Source organism: Meles meles, chromosome 8 (genome assembly GCF_922984935.1).
Source record: "Meles meles chromosome 8, mMelMel3.1 paternal haplotype, whole genome shotgun sequence".
Lineage (NCBI taxonomy): Eukaryota > Metazoa > Chordata > Mammalia > Carnivora > Mustelidae > Meles > Meles meles.
In genome coordinates, this window is record NC_060073.1 from 32,402,291 (window position 1) to 32,426,606 (window position 24,316).

At 34.3% G+C, this 24,316-nt stretch overlaps 1 protein-coding gene across 2 annotated transcripts in view; it reads right to left on the reverse strand.

The window, feature by feature from the left end:
- ELP4 (elongator acetyltransferase complex subunit 4) overlaps positions 1–24,316 on the reverse strand; it is a 245,584-nt gene that overhangs the window by 172,411 nt on the left and 48,857 nt on the right. The window contains exons 4-5 of one of the 2 annotated variants that reach the window (XM_046017914.1): positions 14,479–14,610; positions 6,511–6,650 (exon numbers count right to left, since the gene is read on the reverse strand). In XM_046017914.1, the coding sequence (XP_045873870.1) occupies positions 6,511–6,650; positions 14,479–14,610 (272 nt within the window). The remainder of the gene's footprint in view (positions 1–6,510; positions 6,651–14,478; positions 14,611–24,316) is intronic. The other variant, XM_046017915.1, reaches the window with a different exon arrangement.

The following is a 24,316-nucleotide window of genomic DNA, read 5'->3' on the forward strand; positions in this document are numbered from 1 at the left end:
GGGTGAGCCTGGTGGTGGGTATTATGAAGGGCATAATACCCTGGGTGTGGTGCATAAACAATGAATTTTGGAACACTGAAAAGAAATAAAATAAAATGAAATGAAAAAAATATTAAAATGTTAAAAAAAAGTTAAAAATAGGACTACCCTATGATCCAGCAATTGTACTACTAGGTATGTACCCAAAGAATATATAAATACCAATCAAAGGGATACATGTACTCTGATTTTATAACAGCATTATCTACAATAGCCAAATTATGGAAACAACCCAAGTGTCTATCAGCTGAAGAATGGATAAAGAAGATATGGGGTGTGTGTGTGTATGTGTGTGTTATATTAACATGGAGAACAAATGATGGTTACCAGAAGGGAGGTGGGTGGGGGAATGGGTTAAAATGTCATAGGGATGAAGGAGTTTATTTGCTGTGATGAGCACCGGGTGTTGTATGGAAGTGTTCAATCACTGTACTGTACGCCTGAAACTAATATTACACTGTATGTTAACTAATTGAAATTTAAATAAAAATTAAAAAAAATAAAAATTTCAGGAGTTGCTGATAGGTTGGATGTAGGGAGTGGAAGAGAGGAGTCAAAGGCCTAAGATTACTTTATTGAAGAAATAAAATTTGGAAGGATTAATTATAATGTTGCATTAATAACAGAGAGTAAACCTAGGGGACAATAACTGGGACTAGGAATTCAGGACTTAGGCAGGAAGTAATGAAACAAATGCATACCAATGAAGATAGGATGCCAGGATGAGCAACTAATTTTTGCATACCCAAAGGCCCCCTTGGAGGACAGAAAAAGAAGAAAGACAAACATGTAAGCAAGTAATTTTTTTTATTAAAATGAGGTTTAGGATTAATAGTTTTCTCTCAAAATTTTTAGATTTTTTAAAAAAGATTTTTAAAAATTTATTTATTTGAAAGAGAGAATGAGAGAGAAACAGAGAGAGAGACCACGAGAAGGGGAGGGTCAGAAGGAGAAGCAGACTCCTTGCTGAGCAGAGAGCCCGATGCAGGACTTGATCCTGGGACTCCAGGATCATGACCTGAGCCGAAGGCAGTCGCTCAACCAACTGAGCCACCCAGGCATCCTAGATATATTCTTTTTACTTTAATCATATCACTAGCATGCCAATTAGCAAACTCCTTTCCAACTTTACATCTTGCTTTGCACTCAGCTCCAAGATTTGTATTAATATGTTATTCATTTTGAATCCTCTTAATAATTCATAATAATAAGGATTTAGCATACTCCTGTTCTGAACCTTTAGTCCTACCTAGAAGTTCTCTAGCAAAATTCCTTTGTCATGAGTTTCTTAAGATTTTATTTCTTTATTTATTTATTTGACAGAGAGAGACCACAAGTAGACAGAGAGGCAGGCAGAGAGAGAGAGAGGGAAGCAGGCTCGCCGCCGAGCAGAGAGCCCGATGTGGGACCTGATCCCAGGACCCTGAGATCATGACCTGAGCCGAAGGCAGCGGCTTAACCCACTGAGCCACCCAGGCGCCCCTGTCATGAGTTTCTAACTGTACCTTCTAAATATACGATGGCTCTCTGTTTCTCAGTATAAGAGATCTGTATTTTTGAAATAAAAAAAATATTTACATATATTTAATACATCTCTACTAATTCCTTTTAATAGCCTGGTACTATAGAATACTGTGTTTTAACCTTTTACTTTGAAATAATTTTAGACTTACAAAAAGGCTCAAAAATAGTACAGAGCACTCCATATACCCTTCACCCAGCTTCCCCTAATGTTAACATCTTACACATAATCATTGCACAATTATCAAAATCAGAATATAGTACTGATTCAAGTTTAAAATAATGTGTCCTAGTTGGTGGTGCCATTGCTATACTTGTCTTTCTCATCTCATTAGATCTCTACTTCTCCATGCCAGAAAAGGTAAAACTAAATTCTGGTAAGGGATCCACTCATAACAGGTAGCCCCAGGCAATAGATTCATTCTTTAGCCCTGCGCTTTTTTAGATGGATTCTTCTTTCTTAATAGCACTGGGCTCTGCGATGCCAAATGTCAATGTTTAAGCCCGGTGAGATAAAATATACTCTCACATGGCTATGTTTCAGTTATTAGTTTTTTCCCACTACATCTTTGAGCTATGAACAAGGCTATAGTTAATATGAGTTATTACTATACTTTGTGCATTGAATCATTAGGTCATCAACTGTCAACACCTGTGTCCTAGATTCATGAATAAAGAGATGAAGATAGCATAAACCCCTTTCCTCAAGGATTTCCACTGCTTGAGAGGGAAGATAAAAATGGAGACAGGACAAATAATTACAGCGCAATGCACTAAATGTTCTGACAGAGTATGAACAAAAGTAAGTAGGAATGTATGGAGGATCATAACTATAATTTGTCTAGGAAAATATTACAGAAGGCTCACACAGATGTTCCATTTAAGTGGTAAACAGACTTGGCAAAATAAGGAAAAGTAATGATTTCTAAAATCTTAAGTAAAATTCTTATCTCCTTTCTTTTGATTTTCTCCTAGAAATACTCCTAAAAAGGTAACTAGTTCTTTCAGAATTCAGTTCATTCAATGTAATTAATACAAAACTTTTAGTTAATATAAGAAACTACTAACCATTTTTAGGATATCCATGTAAAAATACAATTTTTAAAATTTCAAAGAAACATATCAAAACAAATTCATTCTATTTACTACCATCTGTGTATAAACTCAATATTGAAGATCTGTTCTATTAAAAAAAGTAACATTTTATAATATAGTGGGTTTATCAATTGGCTTGGACTCCTATAACAAAATGGCCACAGAATGAGTGGCTTAAACAACAAGAATTAATTCTACTCAATTTCAGGAGACTAGAAATCTAAGATCAAGATGCTAGGAGGTTTGGTATCTGGTGAGAACTCTCCTGTTGGGTTACAGATGGCCACTTTGTTGCTGTGTGGCTCACATGGCCTTTCATGTACCTGTGCTCAAGGAAAAAGAAGGAGCTGGATATTTCTCCCTCTTTTAAAGAACACCACCAATCCTATCAGACCAAGGTCCTAATGTCATGACCTCATCCAACTCTAATTCTCTCCCAAAGGCCTCATTTCCAAACACCATTACATTGGGCTTCGACATATAAATTTGGGCAGGAGGAAGCATTTGGCAGAACCATAAATATTCAGTTTGAAATGCAGGTTAAGCAGTGTGCTAGTAGATTTGTTAATAAATAAGAATGCTGAGATACGGGGCACCTGGGTGGCTCAGCAGGTTAAAGCCTCTGCCTTCAGCTCAGGTCATGATCCCAGGGTCTCCGGATCGAGCCCCGCATCGGACTCTCTGCTTGGCTGGGAGCCTGCTTCCTCCTCTCTCTCTCTCTCTGCCTGCCTCTCTGCCTACTTGTGATCTCTATCTGTTGAATAAATAAATCTTTAAAAAAAAAAAAAAAAAAAAAAAGAATGCTGAGATACTATCAGTACCCTGAAGATCAGCATTATTTTCCTAAGGACAATAGAACTGTCCTTGCATACCTGTTAGCAAAGCTTCATTCAAAACAATACCAAAGTAAAAAAATCTTGGATTACAGAATTATTCTCAAAATCATTTTCCTATCACTGTTCTGTAATTCAGATTATCTGATTTATGACAATGAAATATTGAAACAAAACCATCTTGTAATATTAGAGTGATACTTCTCAGATTTTTATAGACAGACTTTAATTTGAAAGTTTAAATTGTATATACGAACATTTCTATAGGCATACCTGCTAACAATTTTAAATTAGTTAATGCAAATTTTAAATGACCTTCAGTTTTTCTCACCATAAAAAAAACCTATGTTTCAACAGTGCCTTTAGAATATATGAAATTATATACTATATGATAGTGAGACACAGCTATATCCTCTAGTCTTAATTACAGGAAAAGTATAGACAACTGTAAAGTTTAGCTTTATTGTTTTATAAATGAACCAGTAAAGTTCATTATAGTGAAATGAGCACATGTTTTTCATAAATTAAATCTCACATGGTAAGTACTCATTTTCAAAATTAATTTAATTATATGTTTAAAGTTTAATTATATTTAATTAAGCATTTAAGTTTTATATGAAATAAATGAAGTATCAGTTAACTGCTATGGAATGAAATATTGCCTTGATAATTAAAATCTATAAATTTTCCTATTCTGTGCAAAACTGCTAGTTCTCAAAACACACTCTGAAAAAAGAAACGTATTTTAAAAACTATAGGACTATATTCTCATGGCTGATGTAGGTGTAGTTTTTCCTGGCCACTGGCTTCATGTGCTACACATCTACTACAGCAGCAAATGGAAGCAGCCTCTCCCAGAATAAAAAGCAAAGGTTTTGAAGACTTGGTTTAGGTTAGAGACTGTCACTAACAGCCTGAGAAAGTGGGAAAGCTACTTAGTATCAGTCTCTGACATCACGCTCCTAAAAAAAATGGAGATAATATTACTTCTTTTGGAGGGTTGTGGAAGGATTAGATAAGATATCCCATGGTCAAATGCCTGGAAGAGTGCCTGACATGGAACAGTTATTCAACAGATGTTCATTCCCTCTTTCTTTTAATTACTGAATGAACAAAAACCTTGTACTTTGGGGCTTAAAAATTTTTTCTTAAAACATTTTATTAATTACAAAAGTAACACCACATTTTTTTTGTTTACTTACATTATACTTAATGAACATTTTACATTCTTTTATTTCCTTAAGTACTCCATGAATGGAGGCACTGTACCATTTATAGCTAACGCAGAATTTTGAGTTAGAAAGAACTGACTTTAAATTTGGGTTCCACCGGGGCGCCTGGGTGGCTCAGTGGGTTAAAGCCTCTGCCTTTGGCTCGGGTCATGTTCCCAGGGTCCCGGGATCGAGCCCCACATAGGGCTCTCTGCTCAGAGAGGAGCCTACAAATACCACTGTTGAATTTGGGTTCCACCATTTACTACTTGAGAAATCAAGAAGTTGTTTTCCAAGCCATACAAATATATGCACGTTTGGTTTAGGGAATGGCAAAAATTAATAGTATTGATATATTGATTATAGTATAATCAATATAATCATTCAAACTTAACAAAATATTAGTGATGGAGGTAGGACAAAAGGTATCCCTCTACCCCAATTTTTCACAGAAGGATATTCATTTTCACTGAATTTAAGGGCATTTCCTAAGGTTAACAGTAGGATGGACAGTCAGAACTCAGATTTCTTTTTTTATTTCTTTATTAGTGCTCTTTCCTTCATAAGACAGGAAGGTAAAGGCAAAGGACAGCAATGTCTCTTGAACCAGTAAAGCAAAAAGAGAGGGATCTGATTTAGATTAATCCTGGTTCCGTCACTTAATAGTTGAGCCTCAAATAAATAACTTCTATGAATTTCAGTATCTTCTTCTGGAAAATGGGAATATATACTTTGTTAAGGTTCATACAAGCATTGCACTAGGTAACCAATGTAATAGGTAGTGGAGTGACTGACACACACAGCAGTCATTCATTAATGGTTGGTAGTAACACTAAAACAACACCAAAACACCACTTTCGGTAAGTCTCAGGCCATGGAATGGAGAAACCATAATGAAGTGAATATTTTTTATTTTCTGAAAGAGGTTTAGTAACAATAAATAGGATAGTCTTCACTAAATTCTCAAGTAATATTCTTGGAAAGAGACTCTGTGGATTTGTAAGTCATTTCAGTTCACAAATTCCTGTCTATTAAATCTCCATGGAATAACTCATCTAACTTTGAAAATAATGGTTTTTACAAGATGAAAGAAAAGAGAGGCAACAACCTACTCCATGGATTACTTTCCTTGACTCAACAGCAGCCAGAATTGAAATTACATATTCTTAACACTATAAATTATTCAATGTCAAGTACTGTAATTTTCAGAGTTTTGCCTTAATAAAATTAGTAGCACTATAAACATATTGTGTTCGTTTAATATTTAAAACTCTTCATTGTTAAACTCAAAAGACCCCTGAATTCTTTTAAGGTAACCTAAAAAAAATACAGATTGCTATATTTACAGAGTAATTTTACTAGAAGTAGAATACCTTATTAAATAAAATATTGGAAAACAAACACTTTCTGTTTACTTTTTGATAAACACTTACTGAAAAACAGCAGTACTTCATACCAATTTCACTGCTATTATTATCAATCAGTAGTATTTAGATATCTATCTGCATTTAGGGCTAAAAGACCTTGATATAAAAACTATTCCACATTTTCTTGAATATAAGAACAGCAGGTATTATTACTATTCAAACTGTAAATTAAGAATAATGGCAATTCCAATAGATAGATACAGGACCAAAAAAAGAAAACCACATATAAAGAAATAGTATGAAACATATGCACGATTATGGTTACATGTTATACAGAAAACATTTATTATTAGGATATGTACCTTTGGTTATGCATTATTTCAAAGAATGTGGTAAAAATGAATTCTGTTAACCTGTGAAATTAGAACGGAGTCATTAACTTACCATGGTTCTATATCTAAAGTTGAAGATAATTTTTCTGGAAAGAAAAATCCATGCCATTTTGATGCCTCGATTAGTTCTTGTGGCATCCTTTTTGATGCATCATAATAGTGACCAAATCTTGAAGAAGATACTGGTCCAGACTGTTAAGAAAAGCCATATTGATTGTTAAAAAAAATAATGCTTTTTAAAAAAACTATAGTGTATTTGAACTGCATTCAGCAAAATACTGATATATCTGCACATTTTAATGCTGATAGGAAGAGCTGATATACACGGACTTATTAAATTTCAAAGAAGCATATAAATTTTATTATTTTAAACGATGACTTAGAAATCAACCTTTTCCTCTCCCATGTTGGTTCCCTAAATTTGATAACAATTCAAATACTTCTTTGTTTTTCTTACTGTAAACCTTCCCAAGTTAAAAAAAAAATTTAATATACATGTATTAATTGTTTTGTAAAGGTTACAGGTTTAAATGACAAATTAAATATGGAATTGCTAAAAACTAATGAAAACTTAAGCCAGTGAAATCACTGGTGAGAGACCCAAAAAAAACTAGCTATTTAAATGTATTAAACTGAGCATCATTTAAAAATTAAATTCTCACGAGAGTGTGTATATATATTCAAAATTTCTTACAAATTTAAAATTAAACTTAGATTATAAAATATATTGGGGTGCTCCCATTGGGAACAAGGCATGTGCTAAAGAGGGAGAATGCATACAAATAATATTAGATAAACCAGAAACCTGACATAATCATTAGGTCATAGAAACCTCCTCTTTTGTGCTATTACCTATTTCTCCAACAAATCATCTTTCTCATAAGAAACTCTAGTAGCTATTGATGCTGAATTTATTTACACAGGATAGTAAAGGCCTAGTAACAGAACATTTTCATTATATTGCTTTGAATGGACTCTGTGCTGATGCAACACATTAGAAATATATATACCTCTGTCCAAAGTTGAACTACTAACAGATTGGCAATAATTTCTAACAGTTTCTAATCTAAATTTACATAATTTCCACTGTCCTGAATACTACAGACAAATTTCAGAACATTCAACAAAACAGATAATCTGCAGATAATTTGCAGAAACTGAAGAACTACATGGAGTGAGTCCTTAATTTATTTTACTAAGTAACTGCCAACTTTGTAATTTAGATAAAGACATTTCCTTGACACTAGATATTTGAATTTTAAGATTTAAAGGATTAGTATTCTTAAACTGGATGCCTACCAACATCAAATTATACAGTAACAAAGAATAAAAAAATTAAGTCTAATAGAAACATTACTCTCAGATTTAGAATCTCTGGGTTTGGCATTTATTTTCTAGGACTGCTCACCCCTCCATAAAATACTGTTTGTTTTCATTAACAAAAGAGACTAATCAGCTCAACCTAATATTTTCAATACAACATATATACAAGTATGGTTCCTAAAACATGATTTATCTATTTACCATGGCAGTATTAACAAATTATGAAACATTAAAGTACGTTTCTAAAAAATAGGGTAAAGTTTTTAAATGTAAAGTTATTAGTATAAAGCAATTTAAACAAGGTCTGTTCTTTGGCCTATAATCTATTCTTTATCCGGATTATAGTTCAGAATGTTTTTACTGCAATCTCTGCTAGAGCTCATCTTTTTATTGTGTAAGTCCAAGCCCCCTTAATGTTTTAGAAAGGCCTTGACTAACTGAACTTTGATCTGATGTCTTCATTGAGAAAAACACCAGGTTGCCCATTTCAGATGCAAATCCTCCTAAGGCCCAATAGAATTTAGTAAAGACAAGCAAAAAAGAAGAAACAAGAAGTTTCCAGGATCCTCTTTGAGAATCCTGGGGCACACTGGTGTCCTTAATCCACCCTGCTCCATGGATTAAGGTAGGTGATAACCTTTCCTGATTCAAAAGAATAAGCAGAGTGCCTACAAACTGGGTGGAGACTAGGATTTGGTAATAATAAAACACCATGCAATAAAAGCTTGGTCTATGTCAGAAGCCTCTGAAAAGGCCTCAATGTACCACATTCCCAGGCCTAGTAGGGAAGCTTGCAAAAGCCTACCTGAATCAAATAAGCATGAATAATCTATTTTAGCAGACTGGCCATGGGGAGAGAGAAAGAAAGAGACTTTTCGCTTCTTTTAAGTTTGAGTTAATAAATTTATTAGTGCACTGAAGGTTCTTGAAGTCTTGGGCACTCAGAGAAATATGCTAAATTGCCAAGAAGCAAAGTATGCTTTTTAAGTTGCCGTCTCTATTACTGTTTCTAATTATAATATTAATGTGATAGAAATCTCAGATTTGGGATGAATCAAGGCAGAAAATTGATTTCATGCTGTGACAGTTTACATATAAAACACAAATAATTCATTAAAATATAAGAATTTGGAAGATTTTCTTGTTACAATTAAGTTATTAATTTTTTTTAGAAATTAGGATTAAATATGGCAACTAAAATATTCACAAGGTAGACATTACAAATTTTATTAATGATGAAAAGCTTTAATCCTTCAATAAAAATGAAACTGGAAAAATAAATATACCCTTACAGGAAAAAAAATTTTGTACACAAATACAAAGCATTAAAATATAATCAGATTTTTAAAAATAACTGTGAAATCTTTTGAGGCTTAGATTTATAAAAGAAAGACTTCAAATATTTCCTCTGAAAAACGATAACTAATGCTTTAATCTGATAATACTCTAAGAAAAAATATCAACTCCACAAAAAAAGATGCATTAAATAAATCAACATGTCATCAATAACTAGTCAGTTTTACTCAGTTTAATAAGAACATGTTGCTTTAGTTTTATATTATGAAAACTCCTGTTTCACAATTACAGACTAACCTTTACTTTTGTCAACTGCGGAACAGAGAATAATGGAATGGTTCAGTAAAAATGTATTATGATACGGAAAAATTAAGTCTGATGGGGGACCAGAAGGAGCACAGAACAATAAAATAATACCATCCCTTACCTCTATTATGTTAGAAAGAAACAAAACTTTCAGACAAAAGCTGCACCCCAAATAAACAGTCTAAATATGACATTTTCTTATTACTGTTATCATTTCTTGTTTCTCAGTATGGCATAACAGAAAGCAAGAACCCAAATGGTTAACTAACCACTTTGAGCCTCAGTTCAACCACCAATAACAACTATTTTATTAGGCTGTTGTGAGAACCTAATGCAACACTGGCAATGAATATTTTGTAATTGTAAAGCACTACCTAAATGATAATTATTGTATCATGATTCACTAGAGCATCAGAAGATCTATCACTATCCTTTGTAAATACATTACCTCATTTGAAAAATGGTATTTGTTGTCACCTGCAATATGCACACATCAGTCAGAAGGATTATTATGGCTGAACCACTAAGACAGAAAGCCAAAGTGTAATGAGGATTTAATATAATAAAGATCTAATATATACCATAAGTGCTGGAACCATCATAGGCTTTGGTAATAGAACTATATAATATTGAAGAAATTAGGTCTCAGCATATGTTGTAAGCTCCAATTCGTGGGGTAAAAGGGAATAGGATTTGATAATTGGATAGGGGAAAAAAAAGCAGATCTACCTAAGAGAGAGAATCAAAATCATAGGCCAAGGGAAGGGGGCCTTCTTAAAACTACACACTCCTCCAACTCGAAGCAGCGCTGCTCTATACTTTACTGAGCTACAGTTACCGACTTAGGTGTGCATATTCTTACCCTTTTTTGTATTCCCCAAGTGGGGAACTGGTGGCAACTTATAGTAAAACTTATAGTAAAAGCTATCTATGATAAATGACAAGCTAGCTTCAGACTACTTGTTTAATCTTTAGTCATAATAGTTTTAACAATATTTTGTCCCAGGTAGGACACAGAAAACCCAGGGTTTTGTTGTTGTTTTTAAACTAATAATGGCAAAGTAAAATCTGGATTTATAAAATAGATGATAGCTGAAGTCTATCAGTCTTGGCAAATCCTCATATATAAAATTTTTGTGACAGGAAAATATACATGCTGGTGACATTTCAAGGAAAGCAAAGAAGTCTTAAGATTCTATTTTTGTCAACTGGAAAGAACTCACTTATAAATACTAATAAACTTAAAAATCTAACCATGGACAGTACATTCAAAATAAGCTATTATTTGATTTGTATTAATTATTGTAACGTAACTCAGTTTTGCTACTATATAATTCATTCATTCACACTGAAAAAATAAAATAAAATTTTTAAAAATTATTCATTCATTCACATATTCAACAACTAATTATTGAGCACCCACTATTTGCCAGGAAAGCAAGAGATTTGAAGTCACTTTCTTTCATTGAGCTCACAGCCTAGTAGAAGATAGATGATATTATCTAGTAGGTGACCATAAGTGCCCTGAAGAAAAGTAAGACAGTGAGATGACAGAGAGAGAGAGTGGTTTTACTTTTTTATAGAGAGTGAGAAAAGAATACATTCCTGATTAAATGATATTTTAGTGGAGAACTCAAGAAAATGGGAGAGTAAGTCATCTTGGAAAGATCACTGTGAGAAGAACACAATTTTAAAACCACACTGTATACTTTGAAAACTGATCACGGGGTTTTATGTGTTAATATGTGACCACTGAGGAGTTTACTTCCATAGATGAAATCAAAACAACTGCAGGCACACCACACTCTAAAATGAAGAGTGGAATAAGGACTACTGACTTATATATAAAGGGGGCAGGAATAGCACTCATAATTATAAAGAAACAATATAAGAAACAAAGAACTTTTGCCCCAACTTTAAACAGATTTTTTAACAAGCAGTAAAAAATAAAAGGCTTAAAGTTTTAGTTATTTGCATCTTCACTGACAATTTCACCTGAAGAATGTTAGTGACCAATGAAAAAACTAAAACATAGCTGAGGTTAGCATAAAAATAAAGTAAATGCAAGATGCGAGTGATTTATATAGCCTACAATTGGTCTGGCATATTGTCTCTAAAAGAAAGCTAAATTTAACTTAGAACTTTTGTTCTTTATTGATTCTTTTAGAACATACCAATAGAAAAATAAGAATATAGTCATTCCTTATAAAAGAGTCACCATTAAGCTCAGGAATTTAAATGAAATTATCAGCTCAAAGACATGAATGAAGTTCTTTGCCATTAGGGTTCTCAAGGGCTAGTCCTACATTCCTTGTCTGTTTTAATCTCTTTCACTCTACTCACATTTTCCTAAACAGAATAATTCCATTTATCTAGCCTCTTATACCCAGTTCTCCTTCACATCCAAGCATGCCTACAAAAACTGACTACAGAGCTCCCCTGTATTTTTTTAATACACATGTAACGGTATTCTACTGTACACAAATATTGTAATTTACTTAACCAAGTGCTTACTGATGGACACTTCGTTTATTTCCAATCCTGTTATTAAAAATATGCTACATAAATAGATAATATGTTTATTTTACATATGAGTAAATAGATTCATAATGTAAATACCTGAAAGGATCAAAGGGTAAATGTTTTTTGTAATTCTGAAGTATCTACCAAAACACCCTCCACAGAAATTGTACCTATTTATATTTCCACCAGCAAAATATGAGGAAGTACTAGTTTTTCCACACCCTTGCTAATTTAGTGTCTCACCAAACATTTTAGGTTATTGATAACTTGTTAAGAGAAAATCGGCAGGTCAATGCAGATTTTTTATTTTTTATTTTTTTAAAGACTTTATTTATTTGTTTGACAAAGAGAGAGAGGGAGAGAGCACATGCAGAGGGAGCAGCAGAGAGACGCTCCCTGCTCAGGGGCGGTCCCAATGTGAGGCTTGATCCTAGGACCCTGGGACTACAACCTGAGCTGAAGACAGAGGCTTAACCAACTGAGCCACCCAGGAGACCCTGGTCAGTGCAGTGTTAATTTGCATTTCTCTTATTGTAACTGAAATTGGGCATCTGCGTTTGTATGTTTAAGGGACAGCTAAATTTCCTTCACAATATTTCCACCCATTTTTCTAAAAAATTGGGTTGGGTTATGGACATTGGAGAGGGTTATGTGCTATGGTAAGCACTGTGAATTGTGTAAGACTGATGATTCACAGACCTGTACCCCTGAAACAAATAATCTATTATATGTTAATTTAAAAAAAAGGTTGGCAGTTTATTCCTTATTCATTTTAGTTCTTTATATATAAGGAAAATTTATTCCTTATTCTATCAGTTGCAAATATCCTTTGTCTGTAGTTTGTTCCCAGTCATTTAAATCAAGCTTAAAAATCTTATTATTCAAATAGCTTTCCCATCTAAATTAGAACAATTTTATGCCATATTTTACACTTAATACACAGGCGATACTCAATATTTGCTGGCTGTATAAACATATAAATACATTTATCACACATCAAATATTTATTGAGTACTGGGAATTAACACAGATACTGGAGATATGAGAGAAAATAAAACAGGTTCTCTGCCTTCATAGAGAATTCTGTCTGATGGAGAAAAGAGTTACACCAACAATTACATATAAAATAATGTTAGAAGTACCTTAAAATACATGAAGTGCTATGGACACAAAAACAAGAAACTAGATAATTATGTATGGAAAGCTGTCCGAGTAGTAATATTTGCACTTGGGGAAGGCTGAGTTGGTGAATAAGAAAGTAAAAAGCATTACCAGCAGAAATATAAGCAATTTATAAGGAATAACTCTCATAGGACAGATGGATATACTATTTTATATTCACACAGGAGGAGACTAAAAGGTAGGCTTGGGTTAGGTTGTATAGATCTTATATACAATCTCAAGAAGTTTGTATTTCATATTGCAGGCTTATAATGACAAATAGGTTTCGTCTCACACACTAACTCTCACATATTAGCTGGTAATGACCACCCAGAATACTGCAGAGAATTCTAAGGCATTGTCTAGGCTTGGCAGAAGGTTTTGTGAATAACAGTCTGCCATGAATTTAGAAGGAGGCAGTGGAAACAATATACCAACTTGGGCATTTACAGTTAAGGAGTGTTACAAACATATCTGTCCTTGGGGAAGGTATGAGTGATGTCAATGTAGAAGACAGAAGGGTAGGCTATGGGTATTGTGTCTTATTCAGATTAGAATTTCTCTCTTTTCTACCAATATGATGTCTGGTAGACATTAAAGTGTTCTGAAAAGTGAGTAAGTAAATAATCAAATAAAGGAGCTAATAAATGAACGGGGCCTTCACCAGGAGCAGAGTTCATAAGCTTTAATGAGCAGATTTACTGATATTCGTTTTCACAAAATCTTCCCTTCACTTTCTGTCTCTTTTCGTTTATCCTGGACAGATGAGGTTATCAGACAGTTGAGTTCGAAAATACAATGACAGAAAATGTATAGGAATAAAAACAGTAATTCCAAGGGACTACCACTTATGCTGATTATTTATAGGTAACCAAACTGGACAGAAATAGCTTAATGAGTTCCCTAATTTGGGTTGCAATCCTAGAATAAAAGATTCTATATGGAAATTATGGAAGAAATGAAATCTACTTTGATAAAAAATTTTTTTTGCCATAATTTAATTTTTTAAGAAGTGTCATCTTGATGAAATACAAATAAAATATCTAGTTATTTAAATAAGAAAATAGGGGCGCCTGGGTGGCTCAGTGGATTAAGCCGCTGCCTTCGGCTCGGGTCATGATCTCAGGGTCCTGGGATCGAGCCCCGCATCGGGCTCTCCGTTCCGCAGGGAGCCTGCTTCCCTTCCTCTCTCTCTGCCTGCCTCTCTGCCTACTTGTGATCTCTCTCTCTGTCAAATGAATAAATAAAAAAAAAAAATCTAAAAAAAAAAAAATAATAAAAAAATAAATAAATAAATAAGAAAATATACACTGTAGTGCATTTAAAGAATGAAAGGTATACTACAAAAGATTCTATAAAATGAAAACAAATAGATCTGCAAATTTTAGAGATAGTTTGTATGTTGACTTGCCTCCATCTTGGGTAATAACTGGTAACGCCAAGCTATTTTCATCTTAATGTTAGAGTCTGGTGTTTTATGATTACATACATCTTCATCAAAATCTTTTTTACAATTATCATCAAGTAATGGTGCAGGAAGTTCCTAAGAAAACAGAATGACACATTATTGAACATCTGTGATTAAAAAATGCGACAGTTTTCTTAAATCATAATATTAGCAATCCTAGAACTTTCCGAGACCTTGATGCCTTAAAACTGATCGAAGCACAGTCACAACAATATGGCTATTTCTAAAACAGAGGAAAATCGTAAATATAATAGTATGAATGAACTAGAATTTAAAGAAAGTATTCAAATTTTTATACTATCAAAAACCAAATGCTACTGCAACAAGAGGTATGATCTTTTATATGTATATGTGTATGTATGTGTATACACACACACACACACACAGAGAGAGAAAGCAAAGCCTGGAATTAGTATTTATGTATTACATGTAATTACTGTTATGTCTCCTGCTAGGTAAAAATAAAGCATGTGTGCAATCTGTTTACTGGTTTGTAATACTAGAATTGAAAAAACTCATTCACCTAAATAATTGAAGTTACAACAATAAGACATTTATTTTGCCCTTATCAAATACTAGTTTTGTACCTGCAAGCCTATGTCTCTTCTTTTAACAATGAAAATGGAATTTAAAATCTCATTAAGTAAACAGACACTGAAGTACAATTTTATCTTTTCTTTTTTGGAAGCTGATCCACAGAGTAGCTATAAAAAACACAAGGGAAACGCGCATGCGTGTGTGCGCTAGAGCTCGTGTGTAGAGGAACTACAAAAATAATGCAAAGAAAAAGTACCTAAGTTTCTTGGAGAAGGAAAGCACATATAATAGTTGCCTTTTTATATTAGCAAAAATCATAAAGATAATGTAGGGTGCTGGATTAGTAAACATAATCTTGTGCTATGACATAAATTAGTCTAAATTACAACTTTTACTTTGCAAAATCAAATTTATTTATGTTTAGAATCAGGTCAACTAATCAGCTAGAAAACACATTAACCATCATATATTTTAGTTATCTACTAAAAGACTTCCAAACAGAACAACAGTTCTGGGGCGTGGGTGGGTGGCTCAGTGGGTTAAAACCTCTGTCTTCGGCCCAGGTCATGATCCCAGGGTCCTGGGATGGAGTCAGAATCGTCATCATGCCCTCTGCTCAGCAGGGAGCCTGCTCCCCCACCCACACCCCCACGCGCCACCTGCCTCTTTGCCTACATGTGATCCCTGTTTGTCAAATAAATAAATAAAATCTTTAAAAAAAAAGTTTAATTTATGCTGGTATTAGAAACTAGTTATATCATTTAAACTCTGATTCCATCATTCCCAGCAACCTATGACAAAGGTATAAAATTTTTAAAAATTGTAAAATCAAATTTCCCAGCAATAATCATTAAGTAAACATTTCCAGCATAAACTTATGTATATACATGGATATGCTAGAAAAAATATTTCCGTAAAAATAGTAGGTATTAAAACACTATTAATATTTTAAAAATTAACATTTTACTTTATAAAACAAAATGAAGTAAAATTGAATTGTTGAACTGATCAATGATTTTTTACTTTGAATCATATTATTTCCTGACACATCCTCTTCTAAAATTAGAAATGTGATTACGAAGCACATTAAGATATTAGTCACTCTGCTCCTTTTTATGAGTTTCAGTTTTTGATGAAATCAGTTTCTCTTTCCTTCTCTCCTATAAAAAATGAGGAAATTAGCATGTAGCGCTTCTTCCCAGCCCCAAGTTTAGTTTTTTCTCCAGATGAGAGAGCAGTAGGCAGAGACAGAAGCAGGTATCCTGCTGAGCAAGGAGCCGGACGTGGGACTCTATCCCAGGACCTTGGGATCATAACCTGAGCTGAAGGCAGACGCTTAACCTACTGAGCCACCCAGGCGTCCCCTCACTTACTGTTTTAATTTCATTTCTCATTTCATTTCTCTAACTGCATTGTGACTGCACTGTGACTATTGCAAACCTGATTAATATTGAGTAATATTATTTAAATCAATTCATATTTTTAATTATGCAATTATCCTTTTATCTACTCATGCTTTTCTTAAATTTCATTTTAATGATATTTTATTGAATTCCTTTTTATTTCTGTTATTTATTTCTATTATTTATTTAATAAGAACTCATGTTCTTATTAAACTTCTATAAATCTTTTATGAAGAAATTTCTGTTCTTGGATTATATTTTCTTCCAGACTGAGTTCTCCCCTCTAGCTTAAGTTTGAGAGCTGAGTATTTTGCTATTCACCTATTTTTCTGTACCTTCATGTTAGAAGAGTTTAGGCAAAATTAAATGCTATCTTCATTAGAAGACCTGGACTTTTTATTTTCTTATGAGATTTCATAAAATGCCAACTATTTGTGTTCACATTAGTTGATTCAGTGAGTATTTTATTCTCATTTAGGGAATGATCACTACTAGGTTTTAGATTATATACCCAATTCAGTGTTGCTGAACATTTGCTTTAGTTTTAGACCATCAGCCCTAATTATCTTTTTAAGATTACAATAATTCTTTGGTTTCTGGGTGTGAGGATGAAGAACGTTGAATGGTGACTTTTATTTGGACACAGCCTTTGTACATTTATGGCATCGGGCTGGAATCTGACTCTTGTTCTATTCAGTAAAACTAAATTTTTGGAATATTTTAAATTACTTTTTGTTTGGTAATGTATGAGAGTCCATGATACAAATTTAGTACTCCCAAGCCCCAATATTCAGTAATTCTTAAGTAATCTTAAGGAAATTTTCAAACAGAAATAGAGTGGGGAAATATATACCCACAACCTTGCCATAAGAGAACTAATTGAAAATTCTGTTTAGAACATTTCAAACATATAAAAACTGTCTTCATACTATGTTGGTTGATGGGCATCATTTTACAACTATATTAAATCTATAAATTATAAATTATTTTTAAGTAATTATTTTAAGTATTTAAAAAATTTTAAGTAAATTATTTTAAACGATTGGTTCTCAATTATTTTTCTGCCTTTACATATTTGCAAAACTAATGTAATTCCATATACATATGATTTATACATACTTATTTATTCCATTAAAAAACTATATATATATACACACACACATATTTATTTATTTTAGAGAGAGAGTGCATGGGGGTTAGGGGTAGAGAGGGCAGAGAGAGAGTATCCCAAGCAGACCCCGCACAGGGCCTGAGTTGGGGCTCAATCATGGAACCTGAGCTGATCACGACCTGAGCTGAAACCAAGAGTCAGACATTTGACCAACTGCGCCACCCACACGTCCCCCATCAATATTTCTTATTGTCTTGTGGGGCAAAAGATAAAATCTTTGTAATGTTAAAAAAAAAGTTTGAGGAGTCTGATTTCTTAACCTTTTCTCCTGATTCACAGCCTTATCCTCAGGATGAAGAACCAATAATTTTATTTCTGAAATGAGGAAATAAATAAAAACTTAAATAAGATGTTATAAAACATTAAATTTAATGAATATATAGCTACCTTACAAAATCTATTTATTTTAGACATGTGTAATTGTTTTTCAATTGCCTTTTCTGCACTAGAAATACTAGATATCAATGAATACATCTGAATTAATTTTATTAATCAGTTTTTTAAGAATTTTTAGCTTTTTATTTTTAATTTTTTTGTAAGTTGGCTCCATGCTTAGTGTGGAGCCCAAACTTGGGCTTGAACTCACAACCCATGAAATCAAGATCTGAGCTGAGATCAAGAGCTGGACACTCAACCAACTGAGCCACCCAGGTGCACTTACTAACAGTTATTAAGATATAGAATCATTTATAAAAATCACTGGTCTACAATTATGTTACTCAATAAGTAGCCCCAATCCACACGTGGCTATTTAAATTTAAGTTTTTATTAAGCAAAATGATAAATTCAGTGCAACTGCCATATAGCTCAATAGTCAGCTGTAGCTAATAGCTACTCTACTGGGTGGTGCAGGCAGAGAACATTTTCAACATCAGAGAAAACTTTATTGGTTAGTGCTGGTCTAGAAAATGGGAAAATGTATTTATTTATTCATCTAACAATTTAAACTGTTTACTGTAAAACTGTCAATGACACACTTCACAGTTATATTAACTAGGATTTTAAAGAAACCTCACAACTTAATCGTTTAAAATAAAAACCAAGAGACATTTCAGTACCTAAAATAGTTGTATGCTTCCCTGTCCTTCCCACACTCTCTTTTATCTTATATCAACTACAAAAAAAAATTTTAACACTATTTTTTTCACTATATTCTTTCAACTTAGAAAAACTGTACCCTAGAGAGATGAGTTACATAGGTGATGGGGATTAGGAAGTGCATTTGTTGTGATGAGCACTGGGTGATATATGGAAGTGGGCGGATCACTCTACTGTATACCTGAAACTAACATACCCCTGTATGTTAACTAACTGGACTTAAAATAAAAACTTTAAAGAAAGAAACATCTCTTCACCATAAAAAAAAAGTATCCAACTATCCCTTTAAAAATCAATAATGACTGGACAGCAATTGATTTTAAATGTGGTAAATGTTCAACAAAGAAAGTTGTAAGACAAAGAAACATATAAAATAGTAAACAATAACCTACTAACCTACCACCTAAGAATAATAACTCTGAACATATTCAAGTATTTCCCTCCAGGCTTTTAAATATATATATACATCTTTTATAAAATGCATGCTGCCTGTTAGGCGTATGATAATGTATATCATTTGTATTCTACATTTAACAAAAAAGATTTATTTATTTGAGAGTGAGTGAGAGCACTTGGTGGGGAGGTGTAGAGGGAGAGGGAGAGAGAAACTTAAGCAGATTCTGAGCTGAGTGTGAAGCCTGAACCAAGGCTGGATCTTAATGGCCCTGAGATCATGACCTGAACAGAAACCAAGAGTCAGATTCTTTTTTTTTTTTTTTTTTTTTTTTTTAGATTTTTATTTATTATCTGACAGAGAGATCACAAGTAGGCAGAGAGAGAGGAGGAAGCAGGCTCCCCGCGGAGCAGAGAGCCCGACGCGGGACTCGATCCCAGGACCCTGAGATCATGACCCGAGCCGAAGGCAGTGGCTTAATCCACTGAGCCATCCAGGCGCCCCCAAGAGTCAGATTCTTAAGCAACTGTGACACCCAAGCACCTCTGTATTCTACATTTTTAACATAGTATTGTAAGCATTCCAACATTTCAAAAATAAGATTTTCAATGGCTATATATTAAATTGTATGACTTAAATAAAATTCAGTTTATTGTTTCCTTACTGTTGGACCTTTCGGTTGTTTGCAATCTGAGAATGTTTATAACATAAGGCCTTGCATCTCAAATTAGTATTTTTCTATGGGATATATAAAACACACAGAAATAATAAAGAATAATATAATAAACACATATATCCCAGTTTCTACCACTTGGCTTTAACAAATTCTAATAACTGGTATACTTGCAGAAAAGACTAGTAATTTTAGCAAGCAAGGAGGAACACTCTTGTGTCAAAGGAGAAGGATTGGTTGAAAATCTTTAAAAACAAAAGATCTCTCAGATCCCCTATTTTCCACTAAAAGCCAGGATACAACTCCTCCCCAACTGTGTAAGAGAAATGGATAGGTCACATCAGACAAACTGGAAGTAGAAACACGGCAGAGGGCAGGGGTGACACATCATATTGGAGACAGGGTAACCTTTGCAAATCTTCGTACAGAAGAGTGAGATACCCCCAGAACCCCCAACACGTGCACATAGTTGGTTCCCACTGCTAGGCTCTGACAAGGCCAGAAGACATTCTTAAGCAGAACAGGCTGGAGATCAGGAGATTAAAGGAATCCTCCCTGGAGAAATTGACAAAATTTATGGAAAAGGCCTTTAGAGAGATACCACTAGCTAAATTTAGAGTAAATCTATCAGCTCACAAGTTATGTGCCTAAATACACAGTACTTTCCAACTAGCCTTCTAGTCCCTCACTCTTCAATATTAAAAGACAGCCAAGAATTATCAGATATTTGAAATAAGCATCTAATATGGAATTCAAAGACCAAGACAAATGAGCAGGAAACAAACAATGCCACGAACAGATAAAAACTTCAAAAAGAATAAAAAGTAGTATCTATTATATGAGCTGGTGTGTAAAAAACACTTCAGCAAAAGGAAACAATAAGAAAAAAACCTGAGTTTGTAGAAAATGAAAATGTACTAGGAGATTAAAAAAAAATGATCTAGAAGTTGTAGGAGATCAAGTTGGTCAATCTCTCAGAATAAAGGTACAATAATGATAATAATGACAGCAATATTTAAAAAAATGATAGCTAACATTTTAAAGCACTGTCCAACTCCCAGGCACTATTCTACCTACTTTAAACAACTAACATATTTAATCTTTAAACAATCTTAAGAAGTAAGTAAGCACTATTAATAAGACCATTTTATAGATGAGGACATTGGAGCATAAAGGTTAAACTGTTGAAGATCACAAAGTCAGTCAATGGCAGAACAAGGATTTGTAATGGACAATCTTATTTTATCACGGTCTCTCTCTCTCTTTTTAAAAGTATTTATTTACTTTAGAGAGAAAGAGAGTGAGTGTGGGGGAAGGGACAAAGGGATAGGGAGAGAGAATCCTCAAGTAGACTCCCCACTGAGCACAGAGCCCAACACAGGGCTTCACCCCAGGACACAGAGATTATGACCTAAGCAGAAATCAAGAGTCTCGGCCGCTTAATCGACTGAGCCACCCAGGCACCCCATCACTCAGTTTCTTAACCATTATGCTATATGACCTCTTAAAAAGATAGAAAATGAGAGAGAAAAGAAAATATTTAGAGAATTAGTCCAGGAGGTTGACACCATAAAAGGATTTCTTAGAGAAACAGAGGTAATAGAGGAAAATATCAAAGAAATAATCTAAGAGAAATTTCCAGAAATAAAAAATGGGAGATAAGATTTAAAATCCTGATTATTCAAACTATGAATGAAAACAGACATACACTAAAGCATAGAATTCTGACACTTCAGAAAAAGAAGGAAACAGGAAAACAACTGAAAAGCTTCCAGGATCTGGACTTTTCAGAAGCAAAGTTATTTTCAGTCTACAATTCTATATCTGACCGAAGTAATGTTAAGTTTGAGACTGAAATGTTTAAAGTCTTTACCATCTCACACCTCTATCTCCTCACTCTCAAGTCACTAGAGGATGTACTCCACTACCAGCAAAGTCACAGCAGTTGTTAGGATGATGAAGGAGAGCACCAGAGTAACAACTGTCTACAGAACAAGCAGTCCAGCTGGAGGAGAAGGATGGAGCAGTCTAGGAAGGGCATGCTTAAACACATTAAGAGTCATCTACAAATCAGGAAAAGTCCTCTACAGGAACTAAATTGGCCAGCACCTTGATCCTGGACTTCCCAGCCTCCAGAACTGTAAGAAAATAACTTTTAATAGTTTAAGCCAGTCTACAGTATTCTTGTTCTGTTATGGTAGCTTAAGATTACTAAAACAGATTTTGGCACAAAAATGTGGTTCTGTTGTAACAAGTACCTAAAGATGTTGAAGTGACTTTGAAATTGGGTAATGGGTAGAGGCTAAAAGAGTTCTGAGATGCAGGCTAGAGTATGGATGTTAAGGGAGATTCCAGTAAGTCTCCAATGGAAATAAGAAACATATAACTAGAAACTAGAGGACAGGCACTCCTGTTACAAAGTAGCAAAGAATTTGGCTGAACTGTGTTCTAGTATTCTGTGGAAGGTACAACTTGTGATCAATAAAACTGAGTATTTAACTGAGATTTCTTTTTTTTAGAATTTATATTCAATTAGCCGACATATAGTATACATCACTAGTTTCAGATGTAGTGTTCAACAATTCATCAGTTGTGTGTAACACCCAGTGCTCATCACATCACATGCCCTCCTTAATGCCCATCATCCAATTACCCCCTTCCCTCATCCTTCTCCCCTCCAGCAACCCTCAGTTTATTTCCTATAGTTTAGGGTCTCTTATGGTTTTTTCTCCCTCTCTGATGACTTCCTATTCAGGCTTATAGTAAAATGCAAAAGGAGATGAATTAAACAAGGAATTATAAGCAAAAAGAACCCAGAACTTGAAAATTCTCAGCCCATATATTATAAAAAATGAAAAAGCTTGTTCTGAAGAGAACACTAAGGGTACGGCTGAACAACCATTTGATAAAGAGATCCTTGGTATGACTCATGGACTTACCCAGTCATCTCAGCACAAGGCAGGAATAGAGCTATTCTACCAGCAGAAATAATGCCAGTTTGAACTACAGACAAAGCAGGATGGAATTAAGGAAGGCAGTTAGACTTCTTGGATTTTTATAGGCTTGCCCATTGAACAATTTGGCTTCAAGCCTTAGCTATCCTGCAAAAAAGAAGGGAAAAAAAGATCCCAAAGGTGATTAAGAGATATCAGGCTGCCACTCCTACCACAGGCTCAGAGCCATCAGCCTGGGGTGGGGTATAGCTGCCTCAATCTTGGTTTCAAAGGGCGAGACTGCAGCCCAACCAAGTCATGTGGGTGGCGTCCTGTCCAGCTGAAAGGGTATGATGCTGTTACCCCAATGGCCCTAGAAGGTAGAGCATGAAACCAAAGAACTTTATTCATGAGCCTTAAGATCTAATGGAATTTACCTTGCTAAATTTTGGACTTGCTTAGGATCTATCACTCTTTCCTTCTTTCTGATTTCTCCCTTTTGGAATGAGAATGTCTATCTTATGCCTGTTTTATATTGTACTTAAAAGCCCATAATTTGTCTGGTTTGACAGGTTCACAGGTTAAACAAGTAGAGTAGAATTTTGCCTCAGAATGGACCACGTGTCAAGTCTTATCCATACCTGATTTAGATGACAGATTAGACTTCAGACTTATAGTTGAGGATGGAATGAGCTAAGACTTCAGAGCTATTAGGCTGGAGGATGTGAATTTGAGGGGGAGGACAAAAACATTCAGTTGCATAACATAGTTTCTGGCACACAGTAGGCATTCAGTAAATGTTTGATGGAGAAAGAAATGATGGCTAGCAAATCTCTATTTTCAATTATTCCTCCAATTTCTGGGCCCAGAGATTACCTGCTTTCTCGATATTCTATTTGAATGTTCGACTGCATGTCAAACTCAAAGTATACTCAATCAGGCTCTCATCTTTCATTCTTTTCTCCCTTTCTCTCAGCTCCTCCACCTCCCTACTTTCACACAATTATTTTCTCATTCATTCCAGACTCGCTAATTCATTTCTTGGCTTCTGGCAGAATGTATCCATAGAACTCTCAGTTAACTCTTTAAATTGCTCACAAAGAAGGTATAACTTTATATGTATTTATAACAAAGATATAACTTTGAACTTTATTTCACATTATTGTCTTACAAAGTGGACAATGTGTGCTTACTCAGGAAGTCCTGAGATTTCTGCCTCCAAGTCTTTAGGACTGCTGTTTCCTTTGCTTAAAATGGTAACTTGTATATTTAGATATCCAATAAAATTTATTTGATAGAAATGAAAGTATAATTTATCTTAGCAGTGGTTATACACTAACTCATTAAAAACAAAATTTTCTTTAAAATAACATAAAATGGGGGTGCCTGGGTGGCAAAGTGGGTTAAACCGCTGCCTTCGGCTCAGGTCATGATCTCAGGTCATGATCATGATCATGATCAGGTCATGATCTCAGGGTCCTGGGATCGAGTCCCGCATCGGGCTCTCTGCTCAGCAGCGAGTCTGCTTCCCCTCTCTCTCTGCCTGCCTCTCTGTCTACTTGTGATCTCTGT